The 26,455-nt window shown below is 44.0% G+C and overlaps 1 protein-coding gene across 2 annotated transcripts in view; it reads right to left on the bottom strand.

Annotated features, from left to right (window-relative positions):
- PARN (poly(A)-specific ribonuclease) overlaps positions 1-23,947 on the bottom strand; it is a 199,006-nt gene extending 175,059 nt beyond the window's left edge. Inside the window, exons 1-10 of one of the 2 annotated variants that reach the window (XM_025370878.1) lie at positions 23,780-23,947; positions 23,277-23,354; positions 21,871-21,950; positions 20,970-21,037; positions 20,807-20,888; positions 13,157-13,217; positions 5,995-6,160; positions 4,414-4,479; positions 3,638-3,676; positions 1,843-1,885 (exon numbers count right to left, since the gene is read on the bottom strand). In XM_025370878.1, the coding sequence (XP_025226663.1) occupies positions 1,843-1,885; positions 3,638-3,676; positions 4,414-4,479; positions 5,995-6,160; positions 13,157-13,217; positions 20,807-20,888; positions 20,970-21,037; positions 21,871-21,950; positions 23,277-23,354; positions 23,780-23,798 (702 nt within the window). In that variant the 5' untranslated portion in view covers positions 23,799-23,947. The remainder of the gene's footprint in view (positions 1-1,842; positions 1,886-3,637; positions 3,677-4,413; positions 4,480-5,994; positions 6,161-13,156; positions 13,218-20,806; positions 20,889-20,969; positions 21,038-21,870; positions 21,951-23,276; positions 23,355-23,779) is intronic. The other variant, XM_025370879.1, reaches the window with a different exon arrangement.
- Between the last annotated feature and the right edge of the window lie 2,508 nt (positions 23,948-26,455).

The following is a 26,455-nucleotide window of genomic DNA, read 5'->3' as shown; positions in this document are numbered from 1 at the left end:
CAGTCTCATTCTATCACCCAGGCTGGAGTGCAGTGGCAAAACCTCAGCTCACTGCAGCCTCTACCTCCCAAGTTCAAGCAATTCTCTTGCCTCAGCCTCCAGAGTACCAAGATTACAGGTGCGCACCAATATGCCCCGCTAATTTTTGTATTTTTAGTAGAGACAAGGTTTCGCCATGTTGTCCAGGCTGGTCCCAAACTCCTGACCTCAAGTGATCTGCCCACCTTGGCCTCCCAAAGTGCAGAGATTACAGGCATGAGCCACCATGCCCAGCCAGAAGTTATAATTTTTGTAACTACACACTTCTTTTTGTATGTGACAGGTTATCACTTCCATCGCTCAGGCTGGAGTGCAGCAGCATGATCACAGCTCACTGTAGCCTCAAATTCCTGGACTCAGGTGATCCTCCTACCTCAGCCTTCTGAGGAGCTGGGACTACAGGAATGTACCACTATGCCTGGCTAATTTCTTTTTATATTTTTAGTAGAGACAGAGTTTCACCATGAGTCCAGGCTGGTCTCAAACTCCTGGGCTCAAATGACCTGCTCATCTCAGCCTCCCAAAGTGCTGGGATTACAGGCCTGAGCCACCATGCCCAGTCACTGCAGTCTTTCATGAGCCAAATATAACAGAAAACACTTTGAAATGCCAACATAAGTTGAGCTGATGCATTACAAACCAAATTTTGTCTCTGTGTTTCCATGACATTTTCCTACAGTTTACTAATTCAACCCAACAGACATCAGTTAAAAATATCAACAGACTGTGAGAATAAGACATTTCCTATGACAAATACTAAAAAAGTTATGTTGCATTTGAACATCGATTTCTGAAGAGTTTTAAAGTAAAATGCATATGTTGTATTAACATTAACAAAACTTACACATATATGTTGTATTAACGTAAGAAAAAACCCTGGATTTTCTGCCAACGTGTCAGATAACTAGTGCTTTCTTTCTCATATATATTTTGTGTCCACTAAAGATAAATCATCTACCAAGATTATTTTTCTACTTTATTTAATCTCTAATTTTATACCTGACTTAAGAGCAACAACAATTATAAAATTCAAACACTGCAGAAGGAACCCACCACTAGCCACCCACTATCCATCACAATTCTATCAGTGTACCCTGCGTACCCAAGACAATAGCTATGCTTACGACCAGGATTCTAAAATTTAGTTTTATCTGCCCATGCAACATGAAGCCATTTCTTCACATGTACCATTATAGCTTTCTGCCATACTAAGAATACAAACTAACATTTGTATACTTTCAAGTTTACAAAGCATCACTTCCACTTACCCACAGTATCACCATAAAAAGGCTATGAGAAAGTATAGCTCACTGTTATCATGCTCAGCCCCAATGTACAGAAGAGGAAAATGAGGCTTAAAGAGGTCAAATGACTTACCCTAGGTTACCCAGCTCATAGCAAGCATAGACAAGGTACAAATTCTGACTTTCAGCACACTAGGGAATGGGGGCAGTGGCTCAGGTCACTGCTGTGGCTCACTCTGTGAGGCCGAGGCGGGCAAAATGTTTGAGCCCAGGAGTTCAAGACCAGCCTGGACAACAGGGCGAAACGCTGTCTCTACTAAAAATATAAAAAATTAGCCAGGCATGGTGGCACGAGCCTGACTTAAGTCCCAGCCTGGGAGGCTGACGTAGGAGAATCACCTGAACCCAGGAAGTCAAGGCTGCAGTGAGCTGTGATCACCCCACTGCACTCCAGCCTGGGCAATCAGAGCAAGATCCTGAGAAAAAAAAAAAAACGAAACCCGTATCAGTGTAACAATGAATGTGTTTAATGTTAGCGCTAGATAATTCTTGGGGTTACCTTTTCAGTTTCTAAAGTCTCCACATGAATGCCTTTCGGATACCTAAAGAAAAGAAAAACATGGTATCAGTAGATGAGTCAATGACAGCTAAATCCCAAAATATTTTATAAGCAACCATCCAGCTATAAATTAAGTAACGTAAGTTTTATTAACTATGAAATAATTATCACTACAATGAAGACTTCACAGCACATTTATTTTACAACGTTTCAGCTTCTAAATGTTTCCTTACCCTTGCTCGTAAACACATAAACATGGATTTGACTTTCAAATTAATTTTTTTAGGACTTAGGTATTTTCTTTCTTTCTTTTTTTTTTGAGATAGAGTCTTGCTCTGTCGCCCAGGCTGGAGTGCAGTGGCGAAATCTCGGCTCACTGCAAGCTCCGCCTCCTGGGTTCACACCATTCTTCTGCCTCAGCCTCCAGAGTAGCTGGGACTACAGGAGCGCACCACCACGCCCCGCTAATCTTTTGTGTTTTCAGTAGAGACAAGGTTTCACCGTGTTAGTCAGGATGGTCTCAATCTCTTGACTTTGTGATACGCCCGCCCTGGCCTCCCAAAGTGTTGGGATTACAGGGGTGAGCCACTGCGCCCAGTCAGGACTTAAGGCATTTTCTAAAATGTCCTACATCTCAAAATACAGTCAACTCATTACCAGAGTCAAATCTGTCTTCCAAATATAAAAATGTTTCCTAACTGAAATTGTGAAAGTCTTATTTTATTTATTTATTTATTTTTTGAGATGGAGTCTCACTCTGCCATCTAGGCTGGAGAACCGAGCTGCAATCTTGGCTCACTGCAACCTCTGCCTCCCAGGTTCAAGTGATTCTCCTGCCTTTGCCTCCCAAGTAGCTGGGATTACAGGCATGTGCCACTATGCCCAGCTAAATTTTGTATTTTTAGTAGAGATGGGGTTTCACCATGTTGGCCAGGCTGGTCTTGAACTCCTGACTTCAGGTGATCTGCCCACCTTGGCCTCCCAAAATGCTAGGATTATAGGAGTGAGCCACCACACCCGGCCTGAAAGTCTTTTTAGATTGCACAGGGCATATAAAGAGGAGGTTTTAGATGGTCAAATCTGCTATAGTTTTGCATGGTATTAACAGTTTGCATCAGCCAACGAGAAGGATGTGGAATGCAGGTGGAGTAGGCTGCAAGGATGACATGACAGGAAAGGAATGTCGGCAAACTAAACAGCCCTTTCCTATTGTGTTCAAAGTATATTCCCAGTATACATGTCACCAGTAGATTTCAATGGAAGAACAAGGTCCCCAAAGTCAAATGGAAATGTCCACCTGTCTATGTCAATGTTCAATTTCTGAATTGAAGACCCACCTGCAAACACAAGGAAACCAAGGGAAACATCCTTGGAAAAATACACACACAAACGTCTGGATGTTATTTCAGGGGATTCACAGACCTCCTGAAACCCATCCATAGTCTCACCCTAAGTTAAGAACTCTTGCTTTACCAAAAGCATTCATCTGAGTATTTCCTAGGTCTGAAAACCAAATATTCATTGTATACCCCCAAAGGACAAAAACACTACCAATCCATAGCTTAATGGATGCACCAAAGTGATAATTATTTTAAGAAGCCTTAAAGCATCTGTTAAAAAACAGTAACAAAAGAAAATTAAGTGAGTATTCAACTTAAGAAAGCAGGGGAACTTGGTGGGGTCAAATCACTGAGAACCGCAGAATTTCAAAAAGGAAATGAGAGCTAAGAAATTATATTTAGTCTTTAAATCCTGGGTCCCCCAAAGAGCTCCTGCATACAATATAAATACTTACTTCCAACTCAAAGTCTGATAAATTAGTTTTCTTTGGAACCTATAAAAACAAAAAAAAAAGGTATTGATTTTGGTTCATTAGAAGTAAATCCAAACTGATCAAGCATTTGTTGAGAAGGATTTCATTTTAAAAAGAGACTTCATTAGAACTGACAGGTAATTTGCAAACAAAAATAGGCAGGTTATTTGACGTGGGGGGAATTCCTCATCACTTGTCTTCTAAAATTTTCTTTAATATTATACTGCTTTTATTGAAGAGGTAGAAGTTCTTGTCTAATCAAAATATTGCTTCCTGCGGCTGCATAAAGAGAGTTTAAAGTAGACAGACGCATTAAAATACTTTTGTGAAGCTCCTCACAAAGTAAAAGGAAAAAGACAATCACGTTACTAACTCTTTGAAATGCTAATGTTTTTTAAATGCAGAGAGAAATTAAAAGGGAAGAAGTAGCCTGAAAGTGAATTCTTTCTTCTGAAGCCTTCATGTACTAAGCACTCCTCAAGGCCAAAGTAATTATGCCACTCTTGGGCATAACTGAAAGTCAAGGTTGCACAACAGTTTTCTCCGCTCCAGGTATAGGACAAAGCATTCATTCAGTGTCTCAGTATACACAGTCATCCCCACTGTGTAACGCTAAAGTTAGTGCTTAATTCTTGAGAACATACCAATAATAATAAGACCCTTTATAAAGGTGTTTTGAAAAGACTAGATGCATCAAATGCCATAAATCATCTACCTTTCTGAAAAAAGAACACGCAGAAATGTTCAGGACAACTAACCCGGTACATGGCTCTAAATCCAAGTTCTTGTTTTCTTCACTTTGTAATAAATCTTCTATTTTCTCTCTGAAGAATTAGAATAGACCATGACCATCAGTACCTTTAAGGAATTAAGTCATCAACCAAGAAAATAATCACAACCAAAAACAGTCTAAATATAAGAATGTGTGACAATGTAAATCTACCAAATTACCCGATAACTTTTAGTTCAAAGACTTTTTTAAAAAATGCTTTATTTTGACCTAGGCATAGAATTCCAGCACTCTGGGAGGTCGAGGTTGGGGGGGATCACTTGAGCCCAGGAGTTCGAGACCAGCCTGGGCAATATACTGAGAGTCCCTCACTACAAAAAATAAATGTTAAAAATTAACTGAGCATGGTGCAGTGTAACTGTGGTCCCAGGTACTTCAGAAGCTGAGGTGGGACGATCACCTGAGCCTGGGAAGTTGAGGCTGCAGTGAGCTGTGATCACGCCACTGCACTCCAGCCTTGATAACAGAGTGAGACCCTGTTTCAAAAAATAAATAAAATGAAACAAAAAAAGCTTTATTTGGCATATTTTTGGGGGAAGAGGGTTACTGCTGTTATTAATTAGTGACAACTTCTCAAGGACTCATTACAAGTGATTTAATTTTTGACTTTCCCAGTAAAATGGTTACACCAACAACTAAGCTAAGCAAGACCAGACACTTGTCCAAGATCATATCTGCTTGTCAGCACCTTTACTGCAAGCAAAGAGAACATGGACATGCTGCAAGCTGGATAAGCCTGATCCACTACTCTGCCTTCAAGGACATCCGACAGTGGCTGTCAGGTATTCAGTACATGCAAGTTTTAGAAGTCAGCTGATTAGCATTTAAAAAACAAGAAAAGGGGCCAGGCAATGGCTCAGGTCGATAATCTCAGCACTCCAGGAGGCCGAGGCAGGAAGATCCCTTGAGCTCAGGAGTTTGACACCAGCCCAGGAAACACAGTGAGATCCGTCTCTATTTAATTAAAAAAAAAAAAAAGTCCATGCAGGTCTGCCCATGTACTGAAATCTCGTGCCTAGTGACATGTAGCAAGTCCAAGTACAATACATGGAACTCTATTTACAATTTGTTGCTGTTGCACAAATTTGAATCTGCCGGCTAGGCATGCTGGCTCACGCCTGTAAGCCCAACACTTTGGGAGGCTGAGGCGGGCGGATCACTTGAGGCCAGGAGTTCGAGACCAGCGTGGCAAACATGGCAAAACCTCGGCTCTACTAAAAATATAAAAATTAGCTGGGTGTGGTGGCGCACACCTATAATCCCAGCTACTCAGGAGGCTGAGGCACAAGAATTGTTTGAACCTGGGAGGCAGAGGTTGCAGTAAGCCAGGATTGTACCATTGCATTCCAGCCTGGGCAACAGAGCAAGACTGTCTCAAAAATAAAACAAAAAAAAATTTTTTTTAATATGCCACAATTACATCCTGCCATTCACAACGTCACACCTGTGTGTGTACTATGTTTGCAAAGCAGAGGTTTGAGATACACATGCCTGTCATGCCCCAATATACAGCACACAATGCACGCTTAGTTTTAGTTTAGGAACTTACACCACTTGGTCAATAAACTTCTTTTGATCCTCAGGAATCGTGACAGGACATTTTGAAGTGTTAGGAGATACGTAGGACAGAGCTCCTGCACCATTCGCCTGTGAACGTTTTTCATCATACTGCTCTCTTAACTGTCTTTCTTCTTCCTGATTTAAATATGGAATTCCTAAGCATGATTTTAAAAAGAACACATTAGCAGAAGTAACTGTCTAACATAAAATTTGTTTAACAAACCAAAGAGTCTAAATTACTCAGGAAGATTTACCATATTTAACTACATCTCAAAAAATGAACAGAAAGGCAAGTGATTTTGAAATGTGTTTATCATTCATCCATTCATTCAGTCTTCTTTCAAGAAATATTTATCTGGCACTTATGCTTTGCCAAAGCATTATATTAGGCACTGAGGAATGAACAGTGACAAGCTGATGCATCCTTCTCTGAAGGGAACTACTTCTGACAAGATAATCAGGAAAGTAAGGGAAAACCCAAAGGATGAGAATAATTCGGATATGAAAGGAGCTAGGGGAAGAATCCTTCGGGTAGGGGAACAAGTATGAATACCCAGAAGATGGCAATGGCTTGGACTGTTCCAGGAGCAACAAGGAGCTGGTGTAGCCAGACATCATGAGCAAAAATGGAATGGTACAGCATCAGATTGGAGAGAGTACAGAGCAAGATTCTGCAGGCCCTCACAGGGTAAGAAATGCACATTATTCTAACAGTGACTGGACAACATTAGAAGATTTTAAGCAAGATAATTACCCTACCTGCATAATGCTTAAAAGGTCATGACAACTACTCTGAGAGTGGAAGTTGGGAAACAAGTTAGGAGCAATTATCCAGGCAAGAAACAAGAGCTGGATCAGAGGTCAGCAAATTTTTTCTTTGTTTTGTTTTAAGACAGAGTCTTACTCTGTCACCCAGGCTGGCGAGCAATGGCACAATTTGAGCTCACTGCAACCTCTGCCTCCCAGGTTCAAGCAATTCTTCTGTCTCAGCCTCCGGAGTAGCTGGGATTTACAAGAGTGCACCATCACACCAGGCTAATTTTTGTATTTTCAGTAGAGACAGGGTTTCGCCATGTTGGCCAGGCTGGTTTCGAACTCCTGACCTCACCGCCCGCCTCAGCCTCCCAAAGTGCTGGGATTACAGGTGGGAGTCACTGCCACCACGCCCGGCCAGCAAACTTTTTCTTAAAAGGCTTGATGGTAAATGTTTTAGGCTTGTGGGCCATGGGGCTCTCTGTTGCAATACTCAACCCTGCTGTTGTGGCACAAAAGCAGCCATACACAGAATGTACATGTACAGGCATAGCTGGAGTCCAACAAATCTTATTTACAAAACAGGGAGCAAGCAGTGGGCTGTCGTTTGTAACCCTGGCGTTGACTACAGAGATGGCAGGGTAGATGGAGACAGTGATTTTCAAGACATAAGAGGTAACATTTACTGATATCCTGGAGATGAAGGATAAAGGGAAAGGCAAAATCAGGAAAAACACCTTGCAGCCGGGCGCAGTGGCTCATGCCTGTAATCCAACCGCTTTGGGAGGCCAGGGAAGGTGGATCACGAGGTCAAGAGATGGAGACAATCCAGGCCAACATGGTGAAACCCCATCTCTACTAAAAATACAAAAATTAGCTGGGCATAGTGGCGTGTGCCTGTAGTCCCAGCTACTTGGGAGGCTGAGGCAGAAGAATTGCTTGAACCCAGGAGGCAGAGGTTGCAGTGAGCCGAGATCATGCCACCGCATGTCAGCCTAGTGACTGAGTGAGACTCTGTCTCAAAAAAAAAAAAAACAACCTTGCTCTTTGGTTCAAGCAATTGGGAAGATGGTAGGGCCACTAACTGACGTGAAAACAAAGAAGAGAAAAATAGGTATTGGGGTCCAAGGAGAGAAAATCAAAAGCTACCTTTTGGACATACTATTTTTTTTCTTTTTTTTTTTTAGGACTAAATCTTGCTCTTTCACCCAGCCTGGAATGCAATGGCACAATCTCGGCTCACTGCAACTTCCACCTCTCAGGTTCAAGCAATTCTCCTGCCTCAGCCTCCCAAGTTGATGGGACTACAGGCACCCATCACCACGCCCAGCTAATTTTTGTATTTTTTTTTTTTTTTTTTTTTTTGAGATGGAGTCTCGCTCTGTCGCCCAGGCGGGAGTGCAGTGGCCGGATCTCAGCTCACTGCAAGCTCCGCCTCCCGGGTTTACGCCATTCCCCTGCCTCAGCCTCCCGAGTAGCTGGGACTACAGGCGCCCGCCACCTCGCCCGGCTAGTTTTTTGTATTTTTTAGTAGAGACGGGGTTTCACCGTGCTAGCCAGGATGGTCTCGATCTCCTGACCTCGTGATCCGCCCGTCTCGGCCTCCCAAAGTGCTGGGATTACAGGCTTGAGCCACCGCGCCCAGCCTAATTTTTGTATTTTTAGTAGAGACAAGGTTTCACCATGTTAGCCAGGCTGGTCTTGAACTCCTGACCTCAGGTGATCTGCCCGTCTCAGCCTCTCAAAGTGCTGGGATTACAGGAATGAGCCACTGCGCCCGGCCACGGACATATCAAATCATCTAAGGGTATACACAAATTAAAACTTGCAGTTACAAGCTCAAGAGAAAGGTGTTGAAATATAAATTTACTTATCACTGGGATATGGGTGGTATTAAAAGCCATGGGGACCAGGCGCAGTTGCTCATGTCTGTAAGCCCAGCACTATGGGAGGCTGAGGCAGGCAGATCACCTGAGGTCGGGAGTTCAAGATCAGCCTGACCAACATGGAGAAACCCTGTGTCTACTAAAAATACAAAATTAGCCAGGCGTGGTGGCACATGCCTGTAATCCTAGCTACTTGTGACGCTGAGGTAGGAGAATTGCTTGAACCCAGGAGGCAGAGGTTGCGGTGAGCCGAGATTGCGCCATTCCACTGCAGCCTGGGCGACAAGAGCGAAACTCCATCTCCCAGAAAAAAAAAAAACAAACACCATGGGAGGCCAGGAGCCTGGCTCATGCCTATAATCTCAGCACTTTGGGAGGCTGAGGAGGGCGGATCACTTAAGATCAAGAGTTTAAGATCAGCCTGTTCAATATGGTAAAACGCCCTCTCTATCATAAAGTACAAAAATTTGCTATGCATGGTGGCACGCGCCTGTAGTCCCAGGTACTCAGGAGGCTGAGGTGGGAGAATCACATGAATCTGGGAGGTGGTGGTCGCAAGTGAGCCAAGATCACGCCACTGCACTCCAGCCTGGGCAACAGGGTGAGACTGTCTCAAAACAACAATAACAACAAAGCCAAGGGACACTAAGGAATTTGTAGAAAGAACAATGAATGCAGAAAACCACTATCTGTCAACGATAACTGCTTAAAGCAAGAATTATCAATGGATGCTAAAACTAACTGGCAAAAAAAGTGGTCCAAGTTAACATCAGCAGTAACAGGACAAATGACATCATGTGCCTCCTGGTATGATATACGGAGAACACACTCAAAGGAGAAGCAGGGAAGGCAACAGATAGTGAAAATGAAAAAGCAATGTAAGTCAACAGATTGCTGAAATAGGTACCAGAGCAAGTGAATTAGAAGCACAAGAAGTAGTACTCTCACAGAAAGAAACATTAAAAACACTAAAAACAATAAATGAGGCCATGCACAACAGCTCATTCCTATAATCCCAGAGCTTTAGGGGGTAGCGGCAGGAATACTGCTTGAACCCAGGAGTTTGAGACCAGCCTGGACAATATAGTGAGACCCTGTCTCTATAAAAAACGTAAAAATTAGCTGGGCATGATGATGTGCGCCTACGGTTCCAGCTACACGGAAGGCTGAAGTTAGAGAATCACTTGGGCCAGGGGGTCAAGGTTGCAGTGAGCCATGAATGTGCCAATGCACTCCAGCCTGGTGACAAAGCAACACCCTGTCTCGAAAAAGAAAAAAAAAAAAGATAGTAAATGAGAGGTGCAGTTTTTGACCCTAAGATCCATGACACTGCCACTGGTATAGGGGACTAAAGACAGATAGAAAGAAAGACTGCTGACCACCTGGTCAAGAAACAGACCAGAGCATTTGCTGGTTATCCTTGAGGATACTAAAGTCACCCAGAGAAGGGCAGGAGTGGAGAGAATGATAACACACCAAAGCCAAGGCTATGACGCACGCTGCGGCTACAGGAGTCAGCACAGAGAGGGGCTGCAGAGCTGGTGACAGCCTGAGAATGGCGGCTCCTGTACAAAACAAAATTCAGGTGCCAGGCGCGGCGATCACACCTGTAACCCCAGCGCTTTGGGAGGCCGAGGCAGGTGGATCATCTGAGGTCAGGAGTTGGAGACCAGCCTGGCCAACATGGAGAAACTATCCCTAGTAAAAATACAAAATTAGCCAGGTATAGTGGCACATGCCTATAATCCCAGCTACTTGGGAGGGTAAGGCAGGAGAATCACTTGAACCCAGGAGGCGGAGGTTGCGGTGAGTCGCGATCGCACCACTGCACTCTGGCCTGGGCACCAAGAGCAAAACTCTGTCTCAAAAAAAAAAAAGAAAAGAAAATTCAGGTGTCTGAAGGTGGCATGGGGAAACAAGGAGGACACCTAGCACAGCCTGGCCAGAGGAAGACAAGAGTGAGAGGGAAAACCACCAGGGATGGAGAAGGCCACAGGGGGAAACTAACAAGAGGAGTCACCTGGTTTCCTTCCAGACAAGGAAATCAAAGGAACTTGAGAGAAGACTGCTGCAAGGAAAGGGCCTGACATTTACAGAGCCTGAATGGAAAGTCTTGCAAATGGAGAGATGAGGGTGTAAGTCAGATTTAGAGCATATCAACAACAGCATGGTATGAGGCTTGGTAGTATGGATGACCTGGGAGTCCTAACTATTGTGACTAAAATATTCCAGGGCATGACTATAAAACAGAAGGAGGAGGCACATTTCAATCTGGCTGTTTCTCTTCTTTTATGAAAAAAAAAAAAAAAGTTAGAACTACACATCCATACGAGTAACAGATAAAGTGGTTCCTTCAAGAAATGCTGCCACTAGTCCAATACAATGCTCTAAATGCATTTGGAACTTCTATTTTAAGACGGCTTTCAGAGTGAGGTACGAGACTAATAAAAAAAAATGTCTTTATAATACCCAAACTGTATTGCTCTGCTGGTTCAGTCACTATGTGAAGTAGTTTTGGCTCAAAAAAAGTTTGTTTTCATTACCTCCAAAGATCGAAATCAACAAAAATTAAGATGCAGCACCACTGAAGTAATTAAAAAACAATATGGGCCAGGCCCAGTGGCTCATGCCTGTAATCCCAGCACTTTAAGAGGCAAAGGTGAGTGAATCACGTGAGGTCAGGAGTTCAAGACCAGCCTGGCCAACATAGTGAAACCCCCTATCTACTAAAAATACATAAATCAGGTGTGCATGGCAGCATGTGCCTGTGGTCTCAGCTACTCGGGAGGCTGAAGCATGAGAATCGCTTGAACCTGTTAGCGGAGGCTGTGGTGAGTCGAGATCACACCACTGCACTCTACCCTGGAAGTGAGATTCTGTCTCAAAAAAAAAGAAAAAAAAAAAACACCAATATGGCATGGGTACTAAACACCTTGCAAAGAGGTTCTGCTGAGAAGAGGAGAATTCATTTGAGGCCCATGTAGTTTTTTCTGAGAAAAGTTCACTTATTCTTGTTGGGATAAACCTCCTTCCCTCCTTCATTCATTAATTCTACAGTCACCATGGGGGAAAAAAAGCAAAATTTATGTAAATAATTAAATTAAAATATTGACCTTGTACATACTTAATACCACTGCAAAAAGCACGGTCTTTCTAAACACTTTTGGAGAAGCAAATGAAGAGGAAGGAAAACCCATTTGAAACACTCTGATGTCCAGTACTCATGCACCCACTTGCATCAAATATTTGGTGATACAGAAAAGAAATCATGCTATGCAAGGGGATGTGAAATGAACAATACACAGTCCCTTCCTCAGGTGCTCCCCAGGCCATCACCCTAGCAAGTTAGCTATTATCAATCGTGCAGTCTCCGTACTTTCCTTCTCTCGTAAGAAACTAAGATACTATCTCCAACTATTAAAAAAGCAACAGGGAGGCAGGGTGTGGTGGCTCACGCCTGTAATCCCAGCACGCTGGGAGGCCAAGGCAGGTGGATTGTTTGAGAACAGCAGTTTGGGACCAGCCTGGGCAACACGGCAAAATCCCATTTCTACAAAAAATATGAAAATCAGCCAGGCAGGCTGGCGCAAAGCTGTAGTCCCAGCAACTCGGGAGGGTGAGGTGGGAGAATCACTTGAGCCCAGCAGGTCAAGGCTCCAGTGAGCTATGATTGCACCACTGCACTCAGCCTGGGCAACAGAGTGGGACCCTGTCTCAAAATAATTCTTGCCAGCAGAGGTGTTACAAAAAACAAACATAAAAAATAAAATAAAAATAAATATGCACTAGCTGGCAAAGAGGGTTTTCATTACAGCATTACTGGAATACAGTATATTTGTGAAGTACACACCTCTTGTTACACTGAAAGAAAACAAGGCAGCATTCCCCACAGGTGGTGAGTTAGGCCACTATGTCACACCAGTGGTAGAATAAACTGCACTCAATAAAAACAGGAGTTTGAAGGGCCTTATCAGAGTTAAATGAAGTAGCATCTATTCTGTTCAGCTCATGGCTGATTTTTTTTTTCCCCCTAAAAGATCACAGTAGGCTGGGCGTGGTGGCTCACACTTGTAATCACAGCATTTTTGGAGGCTGAGGCGGGCAGATCACAAGGTCAGGAGATCGAGACCATCCTGGGTAACACGGTGAAACCCCGTCTCTACTGAAAATACAAAAAATTAGCCGGGCGTGGTGGCGGGTGCCTATAGTCCTAGCTACTCAGGAGGCTGAGGCAGGAAATGGCGTGAACCTGGGAGGCGGACCGTGCAGTGAGCCTAGATCACGCCACAGAACTCCAGCCTGGGTGACACAGCAAGACTCCTTCTCAAAAAAAATCACAGTAAGCAAGTTTTTAAAAATTCTAAGGCTGCACATGGCTACACAAGTATGCTGGAACTCTGAGACTGTGTTTCAGCAGACACAAAATAATAATTCTCAACCAAGTCCAGACTTACTTCCTAAGGACATTGTGAAGGTTTATAAGCTCTAAAGATAGGTTACCCATAATCTTACCATTGCGAAAAACTTTATTAAAATCAAATCCCTGGCTTGCTAGAAAGTCAATGCTGGAGCTCTGAAACAGAGTAAACAGAACACATGTTTTGGGGATGTTAGTGGCAGGAATATAAAGAGATGCAGAGAAGTAACTCAAACAAGAAAACAAAGACAACAAGGCAAGCAAGCAATGTGCCAAAGGTCACAATACAAGGAATTTCTACTCCACAAACAATCTATTAACCACTTAAAACATTTGGGCTTTCCTCCTTTATAGCTTACAAAACAAACATCCTTTGTTTTACAATTTTTTTTTTATAGACAGGGTCTCCCTATGTTGCCCAGGCTGGTCTCAAACTCCTGGACTCAAGCGACCCTCCTGCCTTGGCGTCCCAAAGTACTGGGATTACAGACATGAGTCACCACACCCAGCCTGCTTCATAATATTTTTAAAATATCCATTGGGTAGACCGGCATAGTGGCTCACGCTTGTAATCCCAGCACTTTGGGAGGCAGAGGTGGGCACATCACTTGAGGTCAGAAGTTCGTGACCAGCCTGGTCAACATGGTGAAACCCTGTCTCTACTAAAAACACAAAAATTAGCCAGGTGTGGTGATGTGCACCTGCAATCCCAGTTACTCAGGAGGCTGAGGCTGAGGAGAACTGCTTGAGTCTGGGTGGAGAAGGTTGCAGTGAGCCGAGATCGAGCCACTGCACTGCAGCCCAGGCGACAGAGCAAGACTCTGTATATATATAAAAAAAAAAAAAAAAAAAAAAATCCACTGGGTGAACAGATATTCTCCCAATAGGCAGAAAGCTCCTGATCTCTTGACTGTTGTAGTACTGACTAGGAAACTGTAAATAGAACTAAAATGTATTTTATTACCCCATCCCAGGTTCAAGTTTAATGTAGCCTACGTACACAGGTTATAAGACACTGACATCCACCTCAAATTAGATAATGAAGACCCAAAATCTTAATTAAATGTTCTCAATGATCAAGATCAAAAGGGAGGCCAGGCACCATGGCTCATACCTGCAAACTTAGCACTTAGGGAGGCCAAGGGAGGAAGATTGCTTAAGCCCAGGAGTTCAAGACCAGCTTGGGCAAAACAGTGAGATCCCATCTCCACAAAAAATTTAAAAATTAGCCAGGCATGGTAGCACATACCTGTAGTCCCGGCTACACAGGGGCTGAGGTAGGAGGATCACTTGAGTACGGGAGGTCAGGAGGTTGAGGCTGTAGTGGGCTACTACCATGCCACTGCACTCCAGCCTGAGTGACAAAGTGAGACCTTGTCTCAAAACAAAAAAGATCAAAAGAGAAGTTCCCAATAATAAGCCTTACTAAACAAATATATCTTGAACCTAGCATGAGCCAAAATATGTTCCCAGATTTAAATAAAAACATTAGACTGGGCTGGACATGGTGGCTTACACCTGTAATCCCAGCACTCTGGGAAGCTGAGGTGGTTAGATCACCAGAGCCCAGAAGTTTGTGTGACCAGTCTGGGCAACATGGCAAGATTCCACCTCAATTAAAAATAATAATAATAAAGTTATTTAAAAGTAAGTATATATGAGGCTGGGTGCAGTAGCTCACACCTGTAATCCCAGCACTTTGGGAGATTGTGGGAGGATAGCTTGAGCCCAAGAGTACGAGACTAGCCTGAGTAACATAGGGAGACACGTCTCTACAAAAAATTTAAAAATTAGCCAGGTGTGGTGGTTCCCATCTGCAGTCCCAGCTATCCCACAGCTGAGGTGGGAGAATCAAGAAAATCATTTGAGCCCAGGAGTTCAAGTCTGCAGTGAGCTGTGATCGCACCACTGGACTCCAGCGTGGGTGACGGAACAAGACTCTGCCTCTTAAAGAAAAACAAGAAACAGGTTGAGTGTGTTGGCTCATGCCTGTAATCCCAACACTTTGGGACGCTGAGGTGTTCAAGGCCAGGAGTTCAAGACCAGCCTGACCAACATGGTGAAACCCTGTCTCTACTAAAAACAAAAACGAAAACAAAAACAAAAAACACTGGCCGGGCACAGTGGCTCATGCCTGTAATCCCAGCACTTTGGGAGACCAAGGCAGGCGAATCACGAGGTCAGGAGATCAAGACCATCCTGGCTAACACGGTGAAATCCCATCTCTACTAAAAATACAAAAAATTAGCCGGGTGCGGTGGTGGGGGCCTTTAGTCCCAGCTACTCGGGAGGCTGAGGCAGGAGAATGTGTGAACCCAGGAGGCAGAGCTTGCAGTGAGCCGAGATCACGCCACTGTACTCCAGCCTGGGCGACGGGGACTCTGTCTCCAAAAAAAAAAAAAAAAAACCTTTGAATTAACAAAACCTTTTGCGGTTTACTAGCCACTACTTTGATTTGTCGTAAATGTAACATTTTCAAGATTGAAGAGTTGAAGCTGGGAACAGTCTCATGCCTGTAATTCCAGCACTTCGGGAGGCCAAGGCAGGCGGATCACTTGAGGTCAGGAATTCGAGACCAGCGTGGTCAACATGGTGAAACCCTGTCTCTACTAAAAATACAAAAATTAGCCAGGCGTGGTGGCATGCACCTGTAGACCCAACTACTTGGGAGGCTGAAGCAGAGAATCGCTTGAACTCGGGAGGCGGAGGTTACAGTGACCCAAGATCATGCCACTGCACTCTAGCCTGGGCAACAGAGTGAGACTCTGTCTCAAATAAAATGAAAAAATTCAGGACATGAGAATACGTATTTGGGAAGACAATTTGAGACACCCATCAAAACTTTAAATGCATATATCATATGTCTCAACAATGCCCCTTCTAGGAAATCTATAATACAAAAAAATTCTTACCTAAAGATATACTGCACATAGAAGTTGACTACAGAATTGCTGATAACCATTGGAAAGCCTCCAAATTTCAATTAAGTAACTGATTAAACAAATTATATGTATCCATACTATGAAATAAAAGACATTCTGCTCAGTGGCAAATGCGAGTTGCATAAAATGTGAATATTAGGATTCCACTTATATATATATACATATTTTTAAGACGGAGTCTCACTCTGTCATCCAGGCTGGAATGCAGTGGCGCGATCTTGGCTCAATGCAACCTCCACCCCCCGAGTTCATGCCATTCTCCTGCCTCAGCCTCCCGAGTACCTGGGACTACAGATGCTCGCCACCAGGTCCAGCTAATTTTTTTTTGTATTTTTAGTAGAGACGGGGTTTCACCGTGTTAGCCAGGATGGTATCGATCTCCTGACCTTGTGATTCGCCAGCCTCAGCCTCCCAAAGTGCTGGGATTACAGGCGTGAGTCACCGCGCCCAGCCCATTTTTTTAAATGTAAGCCTGGCACAGTGGTACATGCTTGCAATCCCAGCACTTTGGGAAGCCAAAGTGGGCAGACTGCTTGAGCCCAGGAGTTCGAGACTGGCTAAGGCAACATGGTAAAACCTTGTCTCTACAAAAAATACAAAAATTAGCTGGGCATGGTGGCATGTGCCCGTAGTTCCAGCTACTCAGGAGGCTAAGGCAGGAAGATCACTTGAGCCAGCGAGGTCAAGGCTGCAGTGAGCCATGACTACACCACTGCACTCCAGCCTTGGTGACAGAGAGATTCTGTCTCATAAAAAAAAAAAAAAAAGACTAATAGGTATGTGTGTCTAGGTATATGTGTATATATATACATGTACATAAAAGCTAGGAAAAAAGGAGTAAAACAGGAAGGAAGTGGCATGGGAAAAGTAAGAAGAGAAACACAGCCAAGCGCAGTGGCTAACACCTGTAATTCCAGCATTTTGGGAGGCCAAGGTGGGCAGATCACGAGGTCAAGAAATCGAGACCATCGTGGCCAACATGGTGAAACCCCGTCTCTTCTAAAAATATAAAAATCAGCTGGGCATGGTAGCACATGTCTATAGTCCCAGCTACTCAGGAGGCTGAGGCAGGAGGATCACTTGAACCCAGAAGGTGGAGGTTGCAGTGAGCCGAGATCACACCACTGCACTCCAGCCTGGCAACAGAGCAAAACTCCGTCTGAAAAACAAAGAGAAAAAAAAAAAAAGAAACACATCTGGGCAGGCGCGATGGCTCACGTCTGTAATCCTAGCACACTGGGAGGCCAGGGCGGGTGGATCACCTGAGGTCAGGAGTTCGAGACCAGCCTGACCAATATAGTGAAACCCTGTCTCTATTAAATATACAAAAATTATCCAGGCGTGGTGGCAGGTGCTTGTAGTCCCAGCTACTCTGGAGGTTTGAGACAAGAGAATTGGTTGAACCCAGGAGACGGAGGTTGTAGTGACCCGAGATTGCACCACTGCACTCCAGCCTGGGCCATCTCAAAAACCAAAAAAAAAAAAAAGAAAGAAAAAGAAAAGAAACACATCTATTACTCTACATACAGCAGTTATATTTCAGTTTTTCACAACCATATATATAAAACACCTTCTATGAATTCAACTACAGATCTTTAGCCAGAAAAAGGAAGAGGAAGAAAAGAAAAAGAAGACAAAAATGATATAAATGTCCTGCTATCCTGACTGCCCTACTATTCTACAAATACACTCTTCTCGGTGTGAGTGTGGTTCTGTCAACCCATTCCTCCACATCTCGACAAGAATATGGGAGCATCTCACTGCGCACACAGGGTCCTATATTTTAAAAACATATTAAGTTGTTGCATCCTCAAATCCTATATGCTTTAAGAGTGATAAGAGCTTTCTGAGAGAGATTTTGACCCAATTTTCACCCTAATTACTAACTCCAGAACTGAATGCCCTTGTATGCAACTCTGCTACAACTATAGAATTTTAAATAAAACAAAAACCTTAAATGAAAGACCAAAGAAAATACAAAAATACATTTCCCTTTTCATACAATTCCCAAATTTACAGAGTCTAAACCTTTTCTCTGCCTTTGTTTTTCCAGACTAGAGAACCCCAGCACTTTTATTCGTCTGTTTTAGACATCACTCTCAGGTCTATCTTCAAGTCTATGACAGCTTTTATTAAAGGAATTGCTGGCAACTAGAACTGTATTAAGTATTCCAGGTGTACAATCACGGCTTGTACAATGGGTGAAGTTCCTCTGATCTGTTTCCAATACATTTCCCAAAATAACCAGATTTGTCTTAGTCATTTAAAACAGAGTGCCATCGGCCAGGCATGGTGGCTCATGCCTATAATCCCAGCACTTTGGGAGGCCAAGGTGGGAGGATCACCTAAGGTCAGGAATTCAAGATCAGCCTGACCAACACGGAGAAACCTCATCTCTACTAAAAATATAAAATTAGTCAGCGTGATGGTGTATGCCTGTAATCCCAGCACTTTGGGAGGCCAATGTGGGAGGATCACCTGAGGTCAGGAGTTCGAAACCAGCCTGACCAACATGGAGAAACCCCATCTCTACTAAAAATATAAAATTAGCCAGGATCGTGGTGCATGCCTGTAGTAACAGCTACTCGGGAGGCTGACACAGGAGAATCACTTAAACCTGGGAGGCGCAAGTTGCAATGAGCTGAGATCATGCCATTGCACTCCAGCCTGGGCAACAAGAGCGAAACTCCGTCTCAAAAATAAAAATAAAAAAAAGAACAGAGTGCCATCCCTAAGGTGTCTCATTGCCACCCTCTGCTTTTGTTTGATTAACCCCTGGCCAAAGCCATGGAACCCACTTTAAGTAATTCTGTGTTGCTGGTACTACTAGAAAACTGTATCCACACAAATTTCCCAACTGAGCCTACTTTTCCCTCAATGAAAATTTACCAAAAAAAAAAAAAAAACACACACACACACACACACTATAAGGCCAGGTGCAGTGGCTCATGCCTGTAATCCCAGCACTTTGGGAGGCTGAGGCGGGCAGATCACCTGGGGTTGGGGGTTCGAGACCAGCCTGATTCAACATGGAGAAACCCCGTCTCTACTAAAAACACAAAATTAGCCAAGGATCTTGGTGCATGCCTGTAATCCCAGCTACTCAGGAAGCTGAGGCAGGAGAACCACTTCAACCCGGGAGGGAGAGGTTGTGGTGAGCCAAGATCATGCCACTGTACTCCAGCCTGGGCAAGAAGAGCAAAACTTCGTCTCAAAAAAAAAAAAATGTACAAATACTCTTTAAGTATCCCATACCACAGTGATTGATAAATAGCTATTAACTGATTGCAGGGTAAAGGTAAAATGTCAGCTGGTTTACTTGCTAATTTAGGAAACTGTCTGTAAGACCAAAATTAACTTTCACCTTTTCTCTTTTGCCCACAAGCATATGATTAATTCTCGATTTCATTTGTTTATATACTGCCAGTTTTGAGAAAGAATTTGACATAACTCAATCACTGTGAAGCCTACCCTCGAGGCTTTCATAACTGCATTACCATTAATCTGCAAGAGAAGGGAAAGATGGCAAGACTCAAATGAATTCATGTTGTTAGTGGGAGAGAAGATAGGATGCAAGATTTTAAATAAGAAAAGATTAAGACTTATTTTTAATCACATAGCCACACACCCATCCCCTTATTCACATTCTCCTTATCCATTACAACAGATAATCAAGAGAGCAGAAAGGAAAAAGTGATATTTACTGAGTGTCTACCAGGTCAACTACACCACCTCTAGAGGAAATATCCTAAAGGAGAACCACCCTAATATTGCCCCATCAATTAAGCTCTCTTCTCCTCAAGAGGAAACAGTAGCTTTTTTTCTACCCCCCCCCCCCCCCCCCCCCCCTTTCCTAATTAGTGAGCTTGAGAAAAGGAAGTGAGCATAAATAGTTTAACCCCTTCTGGGCTCTCTCTTTTTGGATAGGATACACACATACTCTGCTTTTCCAGAAAATAAAGGTCGACACCCTTGGAGTGGATGCGAGGAGAATGAGTTAGAATAGCGAGAAGCCTCCCAGTCTTTTCTTTATTTTTATATTTATTTTAAAATAGAGATAAGGTCTCACTATTTTATGCCCAGGCTGGTCTCAAACTCCTGAGCTTAAGTGATTCTCCCATCTTAGCCTCCAAAACTGCTAGGATTACAGGCGTAAACCACCATGTCCAGCCAAGAAGCCTGTAAGTCTTGATGTGTAGGTGGTTCAACTTGGGGGTAAGATAATAAAAATCCCAAATGGAGTTACGAAGCTATGTTCTCAAATTCGGCTTTAGAATTACTAAACCTCATGTTCTCATATCCATCTGCCTGTCTCTGCATCTTATTCCATAATTCATTCTTTTTTTTTTGAGACAGAGTCTCGCTTTGTTGCCCAGGCTGGAGTGCAACATCTGCCTCCCCGGTTCACGTCATTCTCTTGCCTCAGCCTCCCCCAGTAGCTGGGATTACAGGCACCCATGACCACACTCGGCTAATTTTTTTTTTTTGTATTTTCAGTACAGACGGGGTTTCACCATGTTAGCCAGGATGGTCTTGATCTTCTGACCTCATGATCCGCCCACCCCAACCTCCCAAAGTGCTAGGATTACAGGCATGAGCCACCGCACCTGGCCCTCCTTAATTCATTCTACAGCAAAGGAGGAGATAACAGGGTCATTCTTTTATTACCCTAAAACTGAAGGCCAAAGGTGAAATGATTTGCCCCAAAGCCCAAAGTTAGTAGTAGAACCAAATTCTGATTCCACATCTTCATGCTGCCTCATCAGTAATTCAGAAAAGAAAAAACTCAATTATGCTACTTACTTGACAAACAAATTTGACATCTGGTGAGGATCTATTGAAGGGTTTCGGGAAAACATAGAAGTTAAATGACTTCGTTATATACCTGGGATAAGATAAAAGGAGACTTAGGAGGTGACACTGTGCCACAAAAACAGAATTTTCAACGTTTGTTAAAACAACTTACTTTGAATCTGTGTAGTCATACTTAAAAGTGCAAAGGCCAAACTGAAATAGCAAAAAGTCCATGGAATGCTGGAAAAGGGAAATAAAACATGTCACAATAGTGCTGCATATTTCATGTGAGCATAGCATTCTCAAACAGGTGGGCTTTCTGAATTAGTCAATGAGACTTCAGCAGAATACTTCCAAGTAGAACAGATTACACATATGAATCAGAAGCATTACTAATTTGTATACATTTCATAATACTTTTCCCATTTAAGGACCTATTTATCCATCATCCAAAGAATCATATTAGGTCTATTTCCAAATGATTAAAATAACTGCCTCATATTTCCTAGGAATCAAATTAACACTGAAAATGCTAAATCTTCCCCAAAATGTTTTCCAGCAAACAATTATTTTTGCTGTTTTAAATATCATTAAAATAATACTTTAAGGCCAGGTGTGGTGGCTCACATCTGTAATCCCAGCACTGTGAGAGGCTGAGGCAGGAGGATCGTTTGTGGCCGGAAGTTCGAGACCAGACTGGTCAACAAAGTGAGACCGATCTCTACAAAAGAATATGTAAAAATTAAAAAAAAAAAAAAAAAAAAACTGGCTGGGCACAGTGGCTTGCACCTGTAGTCCCAATTACTTGGGAGGCTGTGGCAGGAGAATCACTTGAGCCAGGAGTTCAAGGCTCCACCGAGCAATGATCATGCCACTGTACCCCAGCCTGGGTGACAAGAGTGAGACCTTGTCTCTAAAACAAGACAAAACAAAAAAAATCAATTCATGGCTAGGTTTGAGGAGAAAATACTGCACTTACAAAACCTTAATGTACAAGTTTAATAATATTTCTCTATCATTTAACATAAGGAAGACTACCATAAGAAAAAAGATTTTCTAACACATCCACTTGCCTTTTTAAGCTTCTGATACCTTTCTTCTGGAGTGTCAAAACCATTTGTTAATGCAGAGACTGAAGGTCCATCACTGATTCCTAGATTTTAAGAAATAAAAATGTTTAACTTACTAATAAATACTAACGTAAAAATGCCAGTCAACCATTCAGTGCCTCTATACTGTCATATCACGAATTAAGGTTACTTGGAAGCACTCCCTAACTTACTTTTTCAAAATAAGCATTAATTTTGCTGGCCACCAGGTTAAACCCTCTAATAATGAACTTAAGAGATGTGAATGTTTCAACTTGAGAATAGGCAGTTCTAGTGCCTAAAATGTGACTTAAAACACAGTAATCATTTAAGAAAACAAACTCTATGCTTGAATAAATTTTGCTGCTTTAAAAGATTCTTGTATAAGCACACATCAATAAATCCCTAAGTACATTACTGCCAGAGTTCCAGTCTTGGTCAAGAGTTTGTAGTGGTTAATATCTATACAAAGAATGTATCTTCAAGGTAAAGGGAAAATTATTTCTGGTGAAAACTCTTAGCTTCCTAGGGAAGTGACTCCAACTAGAAACTGCTTAAAGCCAAGGATAATATTTACCCCTGCATGGATTCCTGCATGGAAAATCAGACAGCAAAAATGGATATCCATATTAAAGGGAGTGAACCGTTCATACTGACATCGACAATTTTAAAACTAGCCTTTGCTCCCCCTAAAAAAGGTAAAAAAAAAATTTGCAACTTTAAGTGTCAATGAAGTATTTCCTGTATACACATCTGCTGAGGCAGGCAATGAACATGTCCACTAATGTATAAAGAAATATCTCATTTATCTGCAAAAACCTGACCCTAGCCGGTCACAAAAGGGCAAATATTGTAAGATTCCACTTATATGATATGTCAAGGGCAGTCATATTCAGAGAAAAATGGCAGTTGCTAAAGGCTGGAGAAAAGGAGCAATGGCGAGTTTAAGTAAAGAGTTGCAGTTTGTGAACATGAAGAAGTCCTAGAAATGGATGGGGATGTTTGCAAAGCAGTGTGAATGTGCTTCATGCCACTTAACTGTAAAGTCACTTAAAACGGCACATTCATGTTATATCTATTTTACCATCAAGAAAAAAAAAAGTCTGACCCTAATCCTCAAGCTCTCCGCAATGTACATGCCGCACTGTTTTAAGCAGCACCAAAACCATCATCTCTATCTGCAATCCTGAGTGCAATCACAAACCCACGGCATTTCATTTCTTCCGTGCTTTTGAAACGTTTAAAAGATAACATTGAGACCTGTGAAACCCGCCCAAGGCTACTAACAGCGAGAGGCCACCATCAAGCATAAGAAGTCTGGGGCTGGGGGACTGAAGGAGCCTTGGCTACGCACCGCAAGGCGGTAGCCTGAGCTTGCGAGGGAGGGATACCTGAAAACTCCCCATCGATGGCGAAGAAGTCGGCCTCCTCTATGGCCTGGTACACTTTGTGAAGATTACTCTTAAAATCTGCGGAGAAACCGAAAAGAGGCTCAGAACCAGTGGCCTGAATTCCTGCTAAGAGGAGAGGGAAGGAGGGCCGAGGACCTCCTGAGGCTGAGAGCCGGAAGGGAAAGTCTCGGAGGTGTGCACCGGGGCGAAGGTAATCAGGTCCTCGAGGGGTGCATGGGCAGCGGGGACAAGCCCCGGGGGGTGCCCGGGCCGGAGAAGGACAAGGCCCCGAGTGGTGCCGGGACTGGAGAAGTACAAGGACCCTAGGATGCACGGTCCGCAGCGGGACAAGACCCCAAGAGGCGCACCGGCTTAAGGAGGGAAAAGCCCTGAGGGGCTGCCTCAGCCCCACGCCCAGCCAAATAGGCCGGCCATGGTCTCGGCCTAGCAGGCCAGGGATAACGGGGTGTGGGGAGGCGGGGAGGTGCACGGCGAACACGCACTGCTCCTGATTATCTCCATTCTGCAGAGTGGCCGGAACCCCGGCCCCACACGGGCCCGCGCTCGCCTCAGCGGTTCTACTCGCCGAATTCCGCGGCCACCGCGGCAGTAGCTGAGGCAGCAGCAGCCGAGACGGCAGCCGCAACTTCCGGAAACAGCGCGCGCCTGCTGCGCTTGCGTCAGCGCCTGCGTCGGCGGCGGGGGCGGGGCCAAGGCTGGGCTCCTTTCACTCCTGACAGGGACAGGGGAGGGGCGTGGCTATCGAAGTCCCCAAGGCGTGGCCTAATTTGTCCGGGTATTCACTTTAGTAGAAAAAATGTGCCTGTCTCGACATCCAGTTAACCAGGAAATACTTATTGGGGTTCTATGAAATGCTAGCCACTCTTATAGGGGTGGAGATACAGTGATGAACAGGAAAACGTGCTCCCTGCCCCATTGTAACTTAAACTTGGGGTAGAAATTCAGACAGGAGTCCAACTTGCCATTTGGTAACACATGAAAATCGCTATTAAGAAAAAGAGCCGGTGATATAATAGAGAATAATGGGATCTGGGCGCGGTGGCTCACGCCTGTCAGCCTAGCACTTTGGGAAGCCGAGGCGGGAGGCTCTGTTGAGCTGAAAAGAGTTCGAGACCAGCCTGGGCAGCATAGTGAGACCTGTCTCTTAAAAAAAAAAAAAATTAGGCCGGACCGGTGGCTCACGCCTGTAATCCCAGCACTCTGGGAGGTCAAGGCGGGTGGATCAGGAGGTCAGGAGTTTGACACCAGCCTGGCCAACATAGTGAAACCCTGTCTCTCCTAAAATTACAAAAATTGGCCGAGCTTGGTGACTCACGCCTGTAATCCTAGCGCTTTGGGAGGCCGAGGCGGGCAGATTACCTGAGGTCAGGAGTTCAAGAGCAGCCTGGCCAAAATGGTGAAACCCCGTCTCTACTAAAAATACAAAAAATTAGCCGGGTGCAGTGGTGCACGCCTGTAATCCCAGCTACTCCGGAGGCTGAGGCGGGAGAATCGCTTGAACCCGGGAGATGGAGGTTGCTGTGAGCCAAGATCACGCCACTGCACTCCAGCTTGGGCGACAGAACGAGACTTCTTTTCAAAAAAAAAAAATTTAATTAAATTAAAAGAATAATGGGGGTTGTTACTTAGGTGATCAGGGAAAGCAAAGCTGAGACTCTTAGTTACTGCATTAGCCTCTGGGAATACTATGTCGACTACAACACATGAGGGCCGGGACTAATGGAATTGAATGTTGGTTTAGAGTTGCTGTTCTCCAATGCCTAGCACTAGGCTGACACATAGTAGACGCTCAATAAGCGTGGGTTGAATGAATACATTCAAGTTGGTCTTTCACAAAAGCCAACTATGAAAAAGTGGTTAGGGCCGGGTGCGGTGGCTCACGCCTGTGATCCTGGCACTTTGGGAGGCCGAGGCAGGCGGATTGCTTGAGGCCAGGAGCTCCAGACCTGCCTGGGCAACACGGTGAAACCCCCTCTCTACTAAAACACAAAAAATTAGCCTGGCGTGGCGGCACACGCCTGTAGCCCCAGCTACTCAGGAGGCTGAGGCAGGAGAATTGCTTGCACCCGGGAGGCGGAGGTTGCAGTGAGCCATTGCACTCCAACCTGGGCGACAGAGCGAGACTCCGTGTCCAAAATAAACAAACAAACAAACAAAAAGAAAATTGATTAGAAGACCTATTTTCAAAATCTATCTCAGTCACTTATTAGTTCTGGAATGTATTAAACCATCCTAAACCTGAAAATCCTGGGATTGTATTGAGGCTCAGTGGTGCTAATCAATGTGAACTGGGAAGTACCGTATTAATAACTCTGTATAAATCACTGTTTAATGGGGGCCTGACGCCATGACTCACACTTGTAATCCCAGAGTTTTCGGGGGCTGAGGCAGGAGGATCACCTGAGCCCAGGTGTTCCAGACCAGCCTGGGGAACAGAGCGAGAACATGTCTCTATAAAAATAAAATGAAATTTTAAAATGAGCCAGGCGTGGTTGTGCACGCCTGTAGTCCCAACTATACAGGAGGCTGAGGTGGGAGAATCGCTTGAACCCAGGAGGCAGAGGGTGCAGTGAGCCGAGATCGTGCCACTGTACGTCAGTCTGGAGGGCGACAGAGCGAGACTCTGTCTCAAAAACAAATAACAACAACAAAACAAAACCAGATAATCAGCATAAATTCTAGACGCTGTGACCTAGACGCTGGGAAGGGGCGAAATGTGGTGATAAGAAAATCATTTCAAGCTGTACGAGGTGGCTCACGCCTGTAATCTCAGCACTTTGGAAGGCTGAGGCAGGAGGACCCCTTGAGGCCAGATGTTCAAGACCAGCCTGGAAAACATAGCAAGACCCCATCTCTACGAAAAAAAGTATTGTAATAGAAATAAAACTCATTTAATTCCGATTCTTAACACCGCAAATTGAACTTATAGTCCTGTGATTTTCTACACAAAATGTGAAGTCAAAAAAATAACTGTGGAGAGTACAGTGCGGTCTTGTAATATTATCTTAATTTCTAGGCAAAGCTTGTATCCTCCGGATACAAAAACAGCCGCCCACGAGGAAAAGACACTGACACTCCCGGGTACTTGGTCTGTGGGTGGGACCACAGACCAAGGGGCGGGACCGGCGATGTTACGCATGCGCCCACTTCTTCCAGCT

The sequence above is a fragment of the Theropithecus gelada genome, chromosome 20, assembly GCF_003255815.1.
Source record: "Theropithecus gelada isolate Dixy chromosome 20, Tgel_1.0, whole genome shotgun sequence".
Classification (NCBI taxonomy): domain Eukaryota; kingdom Metazoa; phylum Chordata; class Mammalia; order Primates; family Cercopithecidae; genus Theropithecus; species Theropithecus gelada.
The sequence above is the reverse complement of the archived record's forward strand: the minus strand, read 5'-3'. Positions and strand labels throughout refer to the sequence as shown.